The sequence below is a fragment of the Puma concolor genome, chromosome A3 (assembly GCF_028749965.1).
Source record: "Puma concolor isolate L17-30 chromosome A3, mPumCon1.1.hap2, whole genome shotgun sequence".
Taxonomy (NCBI): Eukaryota; Metazoa; Chordata; class Mammalia; order Carnivora; family Felidae; genus Puma; species Puma concolor.
In genome coordinates this window covers 131,390,441-131,403,064 of record NC_141669.1, presented here as the reverse complement: position 1 = coordinate 131,403,064, position 12,624 = coordinate 131,390,441, and the positions used below count along the sequence as shown (strand labels likewise).

Below are 12,624 nucleotides of genomic sequence, written 5' to 3'. Positions count from 1 at the left end.
AAACTTGAGCACTACTGAACACCTTGTTATCACTCAGCAGAAGGGTGTGCATTTGGGGGGACTACGTATATCGAGCTTCATTGTTTAAACATCTTCCAAGATGTCGCCTGATGAACCGGGTTGAAGATGAAAAGTAACCGTGTACGCAGAAATACTCGCAAAGAGTAGCAGGGGGTCAATTTGATACTAATGACGCGGATGGTTGTCGGAGGAACAACGCGGTGCTTGTCGTTCTTGCAAAGCAACAACCAGGAGAGATGAACTCCCTCAGTTAGACGAAGCTGCGTTAAGTGTTACTGAGGCGCATGGAGAGCGTTCTCAAACTTGACCACGTATCAGAACGACCTGGGGGGCTTGTTAGAACACAGGCTGCTGGGTTTCTGAGTCCGTGGGCCGGGGCGGGACCCGAGGATCGGCCTTGGTAGCAAGCTCCGCCGTGGGTCCAGGGCTGCTGGCCGAGGACCACGCTTTGAGAACTGAGCAGAGCGCTGGAAGCAAAATCCCACAGCGTAAATGAAACGTTGCAACAAGAGGCAAGTGTGGTTGGTACCTGCATCCAAGGGACTCGGCGTGCAGACAGGATATCGGTTTGTCAGAATGTTTTGGTCAACTTTAAACAAAAGCCACTCAACTTCCAGGGCACCTGGGTGGCTCCGTCAGTGGAGCCTCCGACTTCAGCTCAGGTCACAATCTCGCAGTCCGTGGGTTCGAGCCCCACGTCGGGCTCTGTGCCGACAACTCGGAGCCTGGAGCCTGCTTGGGATTCTGTGTGTGTGTGTGTGTGTGTGTGTGTGTGTGTGTGTGTGTGTGTCTCTCTCTCTCTCTCTGCCCCTCTTCTGCTCATGCTCTGTCTCTCTCTGTCTCTCAAAAATAAATAGTAAAAATTTTTTAAAAAGCCACTCAACTCCCCCCTGCATATTGCAGTGGAAACCGTGAAACCATTTACTTGCATAGCAAGTGCTGCTGGAACCCAGGCGTTCTTGGGCTTCATGCTGTCATTACCAAAGGTCCTTAAGAGGTGGAGATAAGAAGCCTGGGTTTCCTCAACATGTCCAAAGAAATCGAAATTAATTCATTCGACAAGTTCGCAGTTTCGCCATCGTTAGGACCTCTCAGCCTGAAAAATACACCCAACGAACAGACCTGCCACTGGTCGTATCGACTCTTCCTGTGAAACCAAGTCTCCATGTAACAAATTATGTGTCATAAAGGAAGAAAATATTTCCAAACCCAAAACCATAACTGTAGTTAATGAAGTAGTCACAAAAGTTTTTATAAGCAGGAAAAGAAATTTGAGACTGCCTGTTTTATTCTTTATAATAATAAAAACCAAGATCAAGATGATAAAGATGTTTGGTTTCTTTTTTTCCCCTGAAAACTTCAGTAAGAATACAAGGAGTTTTTGATTTTTGTTTTGTTTTTTGGGTTTTTTTTTTGTTTTTGTTTTTTTTTTTTTGGTTTTTGTTTTTTGTTTTTGTCTGTCTGTTTGTTTGTTTTTGGAATACTTGTGTTTTTAGAGAGTATTTGTAGTTTGGGCCAGAATTCCTTTGATCAGTTCCTCTCCAGTTGCTTGTTAGGATTTTGTGATGAAACTTATAAAGGTACCAAGTGCATTTGGCCAGAGATAATAGAAAGCTTGCCTGGTATAAATGATAGGCACATTTCTTGTTTATTTAATAAGTCTAGATTTGGATAGTCTCAGAGTTCTGGCTCAACATCAGATTTCCTTGCTCTTTCCTCATGGTCATAGAATGGCTGCCACAGATCCAGGCATCACATCCTTACTCCCGCACACCCCAAGACAGAAAATGGGACAACCAGGCCAGTAAGAATGATCTTTCCTCGACTGCCTCTTTTTTTATTTTTAAATCAGGAAGAAAATCTCTTCCAGAAGCCCCTCAACGGATCTTCTCTAGTGTCTCACTGGCTAGACAAGGGTCACAGGATGAGTCCTAAACAGCAAAGGAAACCGGGAAAGCAATTCAACCCGTTCATTCTCTGTGGAGGAGGGTAGGCAAAGGGAGGAGCTGTCGGGTATTCATATGACGAGAGCTAACAACCATCCTATCTTTTAGTTTCAGCTCCAGAATTTGTGTTTGAACATGGCTATCAAACTTATCTGCCCACGGAAAGCAATGAAAACCAGACAGCCACTGTCATCTCTCTCCCTGCCAAGTCACGTGCCAAAAAGCCCACGGCCCCACCTGCTCAGAAAAGGCTTAACTGTTGCTATCCAGGTAAAGGCAGCCTTGGGTCCCGCTTGTGTAAAGGATGTGACGTTCACCGATTCCAGGGCCCTCGGTGGTGAATCCCTGACAAGTGGACATAAGCTCCAAAGACGTGCTCCAAAGCGCTGGGCTTAAAAATCAGAGCCCCATAGTATTTACACCATCACATATGACCTCTCTCGCGCTGTCCCTGGTTACTGTGCATGTGGACTCTAAACCTTTACAGCCATAGGCTTTGAAATGAAACTCGTGAGTATCCAGGGGACTGTGAATTTTTCTCCCTGTGCTGTAGCTTACAAAGACATCCAGAAAGATTGTTGTTTCCTTTAAAAATAAAGCGAAACTTTGTATTTGGGAATAATTTCAGACTTACAGAAAAGTTGCACAAATCGTACAAAAAAATGTACGTATGCCCTTCATCTGGATTTCCCAAATGTTAACATATTGTCTTTGCTCTGTCGTTCTTTCTGTATATAAATATTTTCCCCCAAAACCATTTTAGACTAAGTTACAGACATGATGTCCCTTTACCCCTAAATACCACAATTTATGTTTCCTAGAACCAAGGAAATTCTTTTATATAACCACAGTACAATCATCAAAATCAGGAAATTAACATTCATACACACTATTATCAAACTACTGACCTTATTAAGATCTTACCAGTTTCTCAGTAACTTGAGAAATTAGGAGAAGAAAAACATTTTCCCCTGGTTTAGAATCCAGTTCATGATCCCCCATTGATTTGCGTCTTCATCCGTCTTTAGTTTCCTTTAATCCTAAAGTTTTGTCTTCCATGGCCTTGATATTTTGCCAAGTACAGTTATTTTGTAAAATGCTCCTCCGTGTGGCTTTGCCTGATATTTCTTCGCAATCAGATTGGAGCTCTGCAGTTCGGACAGGAAGCACAGAAGTGATACGTGTCCTTCTCGGTGCGTCATATCAGGAGGCACGTGATACCTGTTTGTCCTGTGTACTGTGGGGTTAACTTTCATCACCTGCTTAAGGAAGTTTCTGCCAGCCTTCTCCACCCTTAAGTTACTATGTTTCCCTTTGTAATTAATCTTTTCTTGCCTTTATAAGGTTGCCAATTCAAGACCGCCTACGGCATGAAGGACATGGAACGTCATTTAAAAATTCACACTGGTAAGTAACATTTCTTCGGCTCGTCCGCCCGGGACATGTATTGTGTGCCAGGAGCCGGGGATCCAGATGAGTCAGACATGTGATAGGACACAGAACCTCCCTGGTCGTCACAGGAATACAAACACAAATTGAATAAAAATAAGATGCTATTTCCGCACATGGTTTTGGCAGAAAGTGTTTGAAGCAATAAAATCCAGTGCTGGAACAGATACGAGCAAGCTTAGCTAATGGAAATGTGAACTGCATTTTTGATGATTAATCAGCCAGAATTAATTAAAATTTAAATGTACATATTCTTCTCATTTTGAGATGATCCTATAAATGTGCGTACGTGTGTGCGTGCGTGCGTGTTTGCATAACGATTGATAGAGAGGGAAGGATAGTAAATATTTTTATGTTTACGTCATATCACTGGACACAGGGTGTACGTGTGCTATTTTTGCCATTTTGAAGGTGAACTTTAATTCATAAATACTTTTTTTAAAAAAAGAGGGAAAGAAAGATTGATGGGGCACCTAGCTGGCTCAGTCGGTGGAGCATGTGACTTGTGACTCTTGATCTTGAGGTCATGGGTTCGAGCCCCACATTGGTGTAGAGATTACTTTAAAAACAAAGCGGGGCGCCTGGGTGGCGCAGTTGGTTAAGCGTCCGACTTCAGCCGGGTCACGATCTCGCGGTCCGTGAGTTCGAGCCCCGCGTCGGGCTCTGGGCTGATGGCTCAGAGCCTGGAGCCTGTTTCTGATTCTGTGTCTCCCCCTCTCTCTGCCCCTCCCCTGTTCATGCTCTGTCTCTCTCTGTCCCAAAAATAAATAAACGTTGAAAAAAAAATTTTTAAAAACAAAGCAAAAGGAGAGGAAAAGAGCGATGCACGGAAAAAGAAAAACGTGATTATTTCTGGTGATTTTAATTTTCTTTAATATACATTTTTATGTCTCCCACATTTTCTGGATGGAGAAGGAACTGCATTTAGACTATTTTTAACAAAGTATCAGATACTCGTAATTCAAATGATACAGTATGAACACAGAAAGTGTCAATGTGTGTAAGACAGGGATACGCTGAAATGTAGCTGGGGCGTCACTAATTGCCCCAAGTCTGCCATTTAGCCTCAGCCTTTGGAAGATGAGATATCCAGCAATTATTTCTGAAATTTGTTGGCCACGGCCAACGATTGCCTTGTTGCAGTGGGGTCATCGTGATATTCTCCCCAACCTCATTTGGATTTATTCCAATTAGTGGAATGTTAAGCTATTAAGTCTCAAGAATGGGTAAGCCTTCTCGAGGTAACAAACAGTGGATCTCTCCGTGTGGGTTTGATGTGAACGTCATGAGTCAAGCATATTCATCATCGCCAGAGTGAAGTGCTGTCATCATTAATGATGATTGAGGAAGCACTATAAATACTTAAGTGAAGCAATGACCTTGAGTCTTCTGCAGGTCCGTAGGGAAAACCTGAGGCACGCGGTTAGCAAGCCTAGGTTTGTAGGATAGTTTCTAGGTGACTGCAACTTGTCCAATCGCATCTTCAAGTCGGAGAGTTGACGAGAAGGCGTCCTCACCTCAGGTACTTTCAGAGAGGAGGGCGTGGCCAGGAGCAGCGACAGCAGGCTGTTCTCTGGCCGGAAACCATCCTTCTTCCCCAGCTTCCGACACCTGCTCAGTGTGGCACATACGGAGGGTGGTGACCACAGGAGCTAATCAGCAGCTGACAACCATGAGAAATTACTGTTCATGGACTTTCAAATTTGATGGCTAGCACTTGCAATCACAAAATTATAATCTTTCATATCCTTTTTAAAAAATTTGTTTTAATGTTTATTTTTGAGAGAGAGAGAGAGAGAGAGAGAGAGACAGGGTGTGAGTAGGGGAGGGGCAGAGAGAGAGGGAGACTCAGAATCCGAAGCAGGCTCCTGGCTGTGAGCTGTTAGCACGGAGCCCAAACGTGGGGCTCGAACCCACGAACCGCGAGATCATGACCTGAGCCGAAGTCAGAGGCTTACCCGACTGAGCCACCCAGATACCCCGCTTTCATACCCTTTTAGATGTATTCTTAAACCCCAGATGTTTGCTGTAAGACAAGAGTGATCGGCTTTGGCCGATGATTGATTTTAACAGTTGGCTACTTAGAATTTGGCCAAAAGTCATATTTTTTTTTTTTAATTTTTTTTTTCAACGTTTATTTATTTTTGGGACAGAGAGAGACAGAGCATGAACGGGGGAGGGGCAGAGAGAGAGGGAGACACAGAATCGGAAACAGGCTCCAGGCTCTGAGCCATCAGCCCAGAGCCCGACGCAGGGCTCGAACTCACGGACCGCGAGATCGTGACCTGGCTGAAGTCGGATGCTTAACCGACTGCGCCACCCAGGCGCCCCCAAAAGTCATTATTTAATACATAAAGTAAAAGGGGGAGATCCTGACTTCACCACCTACTTCCTTATCTCATATAGACCCAAAGTCACCAGTCTTAATAGTCTCCTGTGTCTTATTCTTAAATGTTGGCATCCCTGGACTGGGGCTAAAAAGACACCAAATCTACTTTTCCCATCCTTTATGAAGTTGATATCATCCAAGCCATCACTGCAAACTGCAGTGGAAAACACCATTCAATAGTGGTCATCTGTCCATACAAGTAGACCTACCTCACTGGTTTCAGTGGCCAGGTAGGGAATTGGTTCAATAATTTACGCTCCATCCATACGGTGAACTACGCCAGCTTTCAAAATTGTGTTGTGGCCATTTACTGATGTGACGAGACGTTCGAAATTATTTCAGGTGCCAGGAAGTAGTCAGTGGGGAGGCACTATTGCATTTGGCTCAGAAAGCAAGACCGTCGTGGGTTCTAATCCCGGTTGCTGACAGGATTGAGAAAAGTCACTGAGAGGCCTGGTGCCTCGGAAACAGTATTCTAGTTGACGTCAGCCAAGAAGTTTTTTGTGCCTGATACGCACACAGACGCACGTAAATAGTTGCAGAGACCTCCATCGAAAAGTTAGCAGCTGTTCATGGGTGGTGAGTTGGCCTGTGCTTAGTGAGGACAGGTTAAGCTGCTGTCACAAAGAAACCCAAACAGAGGCTCGTACGCGGTGGGGGTTTGTGGGTCTCTCACATAACTGTCCGGAGGTAAGGCAGGTGGTCTAGGGCAGGCAGGCGGCTCTGTCCTACGAGATCATCCGAGGACCTCGCTTCCTTCTACACCGTTATGGTGCGTTGTGTCCCATGACACCATCCACACACCTGCTGCCCACACCTGCCGGTTCACCCCCCCCCCCCCCCAGTCTTGGAAACGGCCGGCAGGAAGGGTGGAAAGCAAAAAGTAAAAGCAAGCAGTGTCCTTTTCCAAAAGGGATGCCTTTACCTCCTCTGCAACATCAGTGAGGGGGACTCTGCTGCCGAATCACGCCTCGCTGCGGGCGAGGCTGAGAAATGCAGCCTTGAGCTGCTTGGCCGGGAGCGCCCCCAAAACGTGAGCCTCCGCGTGCTAGGGCGTGTCCGTGAAGAAAAGGGAACAGGACGGAATGGAGCGAGACCTCCGCGAGAACAGCGTCTTGTTTTAGTGAGCTGTACTTTAACAACTTGAGTCGCCTTCTGTGCTTAACTAACAAGGAACTCTTTTCGATGTAGGAGAAATTAGAAAATGCCAGTCGGCAAACGCGAAGGAACTCCCCCTCTCCTGACGTGTTGGGCAGCTCTTTTGCACGTGTTCCGCATAGCTCTGGGGCTTTCCTGAATGTTCTTCGGTGATTGCGTATTCCTCTTCTCATAAGGCAGTGGGAAATAAGCCTGTTTCCTTTTCAGTATCGTTTTCTGATGCCATCTGTGTGTGTGTGTGTGTGTGTGTGTGTGTGTGTGTGTGTGTGTGTCTGAAGGAGACAAGCCCCACAAGTGTGAAGTCTGTGGCAAGTGCTTTAGCCGGAAGGATAAGCTGAAGACCCACATGCGCTGCCACACGGGCGTGAAGCCCTACAAGTGTAAGACGTGCGACTACGCTGCAGCCGACAGCAGCAGCCTCAACAAGCACCTGCGAATACACTCGGACGAGCGGCCCTTCAAATGCCAGATCTGCCCCTACGCCAGCCGCAACTCCAGCCAGCTCACCGTGCACCTGCGGTCCCACACAGGTAGGTCCCTCACGCTGCCTCTCACGCTGCACTCGTAACTGCCTGTTACCTGAGTCAGAAGCACCCCAGAGCCTCGAGTCACAAACGCAGTAAGCGACCCGGGGACGTGTGGTCATTGCACCGTGCGTGGGTTTGCTTTTCATCCACCCAGAAACACCTCTGCTTGGTCCAGCGGGGAAGAACATGGAGTTTATAACCTTGTGTATATCTTTATGTGGCTTTCTACCTTCTTCACTTCTAAGGTATTTGGTCGAGGAGGTGAGCTAAATGAAATAGAGATACAAATATAAACAATGCACTTTTCATCCATTTCTGCATCGCTTCCGTATTACTTCCATCCTTTTTGAAGTATGCTCAGATTCGCTCAGCATGGGCATGGGTTCTTGGAAGAACCCAGCAGAGTAGGTAACTTAACCAAGCGTGTGCGTTTTCCTTTGGGCGGGTGTATCAGTCAGCTATCGATACAATGATGCTGTGTAATAACCGCTGCAAAACCTCAGTGGCGTATTATAATAAGCGTTCGTTGCTTACGGACTTCAGGTCTAGCCGGTGGGCTGGACACTGTGTTGATCTCGGCAGGGCTCAGTCGCATGTGTGGGGAAAGGCTGGGTATCTGTCCACTGACCTTGGCTGGGGACCTGCTGCCTGTGGGTTAGCCGGCTGTACACTTACCTTAGCTGCGGCAGTCTGGCTCTGCTCCACATGCCTCTCATCCTCTTTCTGGGGCCAGTGGGCTACCCCAGGTTTGTCCTTCTCATGGCTGTGGCAGGGTACAAGCCGGCACCCCCCAGTGGGGAGGCCCCAGTCAAGCCTCTGCCTTCATCCCACTGGCTGAAGCAGGCTATATGGTTGGGCCTGGTGTCACAGATGGGACTGGGCTCACCCACGGTGGGAGGTCACCGCCAGGTTACACGGCAGAGGCCAGAGATAGGAGGAAGGGTAAAGAATCGGGGCCATTTTTGCAAACAACTGTAGTCCAGCTCGCCATCACTCACATCTCTGACGTGAAGATAGAGTCATACCTTCCCAAGACCCACATAAATCACACCCAGTCACAGGATCAAGATTAAAGGCCGGGATACTGTGATCTCCACCAGGTTTGGATATGGCTTCTCTTAACCTAGAGACCTTGGAAATGAAAAGACAAGCCGTGCGTTCCTACGTTCCCAATGTGCAGTGGTGACACAGAGCCAGAATAATTCCAGTAATCCTGCTGTTCAAAAGGGGAAGAATGGGAAGCCCTTGGTGGTCCCTGCTCCACAGATGTCCAAGATCCCTCTGGGCAAAGGTCCCCGGGTCCCATCACTCTGGGGCCAGGGAATGTTTCCTGGTTAGGCCTTCCTTGGCTCAGCTCCCTGGTTCCCGACCCTCCCCACCACAGCATCCTTCCTATCACCTGCCTGAGCCACTTCTGAAAAGCGGTGGAAAATGTTCTTTGAGGAACTTTCTCAGCCTGCTTCCTGCCCACCCAAAGGTACGGCTCTTTGACTCTAGGGTGGTGACAAGTTTCCTAGTAGAGCCATCAGCAAGACTTTGTGAGTTTCCTGTGTATCTTTGTGCCAAAAGCCACACCCACAATTCTCTCGGAGGCTCTCCTTTCTCCGAACCCAATTCTAGGCACTTTTGGCTTAAAACCTTCTGCTGTTGAATCCCTGGAGATTCCCAGGAATCGCGGCCAGCGGGAGAACGTACTTATGCCAACTTCGTTCTTTCGGAGGTCTTAACGAAGAGCCTTACTTTCCATCGACACCCCTCGTTTGTCATCCGGTCTTCCCCCTGAGATCACTTTCCTGGATCTGATCTTCAATCCCCGAGTTTCTGTCTTACTCTGAACACCTTTTACTGACTGGAGATGAGAAATCTTCTCTAACCCAGCCCATCTTTGGTTTTCTGTATTCTCTCTGAGTTCCATTTAGGAAATGGCCAGTTCTTTTTTGAGTTTGTCTCTTCCTTATCGGACCTTATGCTATGCAGCTTGTAAGACGCTTTCACGGTTCTGCCCAGAACTGATCTCTTTGCTCGAGTCCACAGTTCAGTAGGTGCATTCTCTGTCTTCTGAGTGGCTACAGGTGACAGTTTTACCAAATGTTTGCCGTTAAACAGTGTCCAACTGCCATGTCTCCGGTCTCTGCTTGCTACCCAGTCCCAAGGCCAATGCTACAGATTTTAGTTTTCTGTTAGGGCAGCATTTTGTTTCTAGATACCAATATCCGTCTCAGCTATCTGTCGTCACAGTAATGCGGCATTAACAAAACCTCGGCAGATGTGACAACACGCCATTTCTGTTCACGTGCTGGGGATCAGCTGGGTGTCACCTCAGCAACCCTGATCTTGGCTGGATTCACTTAACGTGTCTGAGAATCTGCTCGCTGCGGGCTGTCCGTCCACTGGTCTTGGTTGCCGGAATCCAGCACTGCTCCACATTTCTGTCATCCTCCTCCTGGGACCAGGGCTGAGCCAGCCTTGATCTTCCCACGGCGACGGCTGACGGAGGTACAAGCGAGCAAATCCCAACGCACAAGCGCATTTCGAGCCATTACGCGTATCAAGCCCAGTTAACCTACCCTCAGCCAAAATCTAATGACGTGGTGTCGAGGGTCACGGCAGGTCGTCCTGCCCCTGTCGAGAGACCATGCGTGATTCCACACGTGGCAAAGGTTGCAGCTACAGGGAGAGAGGAGAGGTGGCAAGATTTGGGACCGTTTTTGTAACCTGTTACAGCAGCTTAAGACATCGGCATAACTGGTGGTCAGTGGGTTTCTTCAGAATTCCCCCCAGCCTAAGTGAGAAGAGCCGAAGGATTCATATGTGAAAGGGTTCAGAATCATTTTCACTTAGAAAGATAAACTTACCGTTGATAGTAGCATCTTCAGATTGGTGTAGAAAAGGTGAAGTCTCCAAGAATTTAAACGTGTGCCGTGTACGCAAGGTCTCCCTAGAAGGTTCATTTCCCTTTTATAAATCTGCGGCACTTACGAGATTTTACAGAGTGTAAGATTAATAGGATTTGGTTTTTACCCTGTCATCACTTAGATTGGCTCCATCATCAGTGGCTGGAGCAGCAACGTAAACTTGAGAAAAGATCTGTCGGCTAAGATCAGTTGCTCATTCATTCAGCAACATTCATGAAGTCCCTGCTAGCTCCTAGACACCGCGAGGGTCCCATAGTGGGCAGAAATAAATGTAGTCATTAGCTTTGGAGAGCGTATGGCCCCGTGCATCTATTACTAACCAGGATGCCTCACTTAAGAAATCTGTGGTTAAAGAAAAAAAAAAAAGGAAGAAAGATGACAAAGGGATTTAGGACCTTTGCCTTCATATCAACAAGTGCTGTTAAACTCTGCGACTCAGCTGTGAGATTTGGTTATCCGGAGTTTCTGGATTTCACCCCGCGCTGATGGCTTTTAAAAAAAAAAAAAAAAGGCAAAAAGACTGTCAGTCATTAGGGCAGGGATACGACTGGAAAACCTAGGAGTCTTTTCTGAAGTAGAGAGTCTTACTCTGGGTCCACAGATGCCTCCACTCGGTGATGCATGAGTAGAATTTCGGTGGTCCGTGAACTTGGATGGGGGAAAAAAGTCCACCTTCCCTGTCACTAACTGGACTGAAATTTGCCGTGTCCTTCAATTACGAAAAAGGGAACTGGTGTGAGAATAGTGCCTGTGACTTGTCACCAGGAGAGATCACAGATCTTTTCAGGACGCTTGTTGTAGATAGATCGAAATATCACTTCCGCTCTTCTCTGTTTAGAAATTATTATAGTTCTAGACCCGCCGCTACATCTTACTTAATGCATTAATAAAGCACAGGCCCAGGGGCACCCGGCTGACTCCGTCGGTGGAGCGTGCGACCCTCGATCTTGGGGTCATGAGTTCGAGCCCCATGTTGGGTGTAGAGATCACTTTAAAAAAAAGATTTTAATAAAGCACGCGACATTGCCATAGCGTGAATTTTTCCTTTTCATTTCTTAAGTAACTATTTCAAAATACTTGGTTTCTTTTGGATTCCTGTTGATTTTTATTTTAGTTTACTTTGTGTATTTAAGCAGTGTCCTAAGAAAGGGTCCGGGGGTTTTCACTCACCTGCCAGGGAAGAGTTGATAGCATCAGAGAGGTTCAGCATAAAATGCCGAGGCAGGAGTCAGCAAGCTTTCCGTAAAAGGCCATACAGTTGCTGAAACTGTATCAGCACCATTGCTGTTGCAATCGCTCAGCTCTGCCTTTGGAGCATAAAGCAGCCAGAAGCAACAGACGCACAACTGTGCGTGGCTAGATTCCAATAAAACTTTATTTATAAAAACAGGCCATGGGCTGGCTTTGGCCCACAGGCTGTAGCTTACCACTCCTGGTTCTAGAGCTTAGCGTGCACGATCTTGGGGGCGTGTCGTCCTACAAAGCATCGTTGAGGCTCGAGCCTCTCGGTTTTATAGAAGCTTCTTAAATTTGCCCCCGGCCATCTTCACTCATTTGTATGTATGAATAAGCCGCTTATGGTGACGTTTTAGGCCTTATACCAAAAAGCCGGAACACGATTCCTTCTCTGAGTTTATGGCCTGAGAAAGCGCACATCAGTCCTATGCACAGATCATTGCCCGGCATCTAAGAATACCAGCCTTGGAGGCAGCCTGGGTTCGAATCCAGGCCCTGCTACGTACTACTGGGCCCTGCTACGAACGAGTTACATAGTCTGCCTAGGCCTCATCCGTACGGTAGTGTTAGGAATGATAGTGGTAATAGTCCCCACCTCACGGGAATGTTGGGAGCATCAAACGAGACCATTCTTGTGGAGTGCTCAGCAGAGGGCCTGCCATCCTGGAAGCAACGGAAGAATGTCAGCTGCTACTTTGCTTGCTTAACCCGTAAAATGGCCAGGGGTCACCCATTCGCGTGAGTTATCAGTGCCTTAGATGATTTGGACGTGCCATTCATTGAGGAAATACATTTGGAATATCACGTGCACTCAGATGTTTGCAATTTCACTTTCCCCTGCTCATCTTTCCGCGAACATGAATTCAAAACAAAACAAAACAAAACAAAACAAAACAAAAATCGAGCAGCTGGATTCCGTAACTTCACAAGCAAAGAACGCAGCTGGCAATGTGGGATAAATAAATTTTGCGCGATAAACACGT

The 12,624-nt window shown here is 47.0% G+C and overlaps 1 protein-coding gene across 5 annotated transcripts in view; it reads left to right on the top strand.

The window, feature by feature from the left end:
* Positions 1–12,624, top strand: part of ZFP64 (ZFP64 zinc finger protein) — a 92,653-nt gene that overhangs the window by 17,051 nt on the left and 62,978 nt on the right. For 3 of the 5 annotated variants that reach the window (XM_086702504.1, XM_086702503.1, XM_086702502.1), the window contains exons 3-5: positions 2,076–2,237; positions 3,312–3,374; positions 7,242–7,493. In XM_086702504.1, coding sequence (XP_086558630.1) covers positions 2,076–2,237; positions 3,312–3,374; positions 7,242–7,493 — 477 coding nt within the window. The remainder of the gene's footprint in view (positions 1–2,075; positions 2,238–3,311; positions 3,375–7,241; positions 7,494–12,624) is intronic. The other 2 variants (XM_086702506.1, XM_086702505.1) reach the window with 1 other exon arrangement.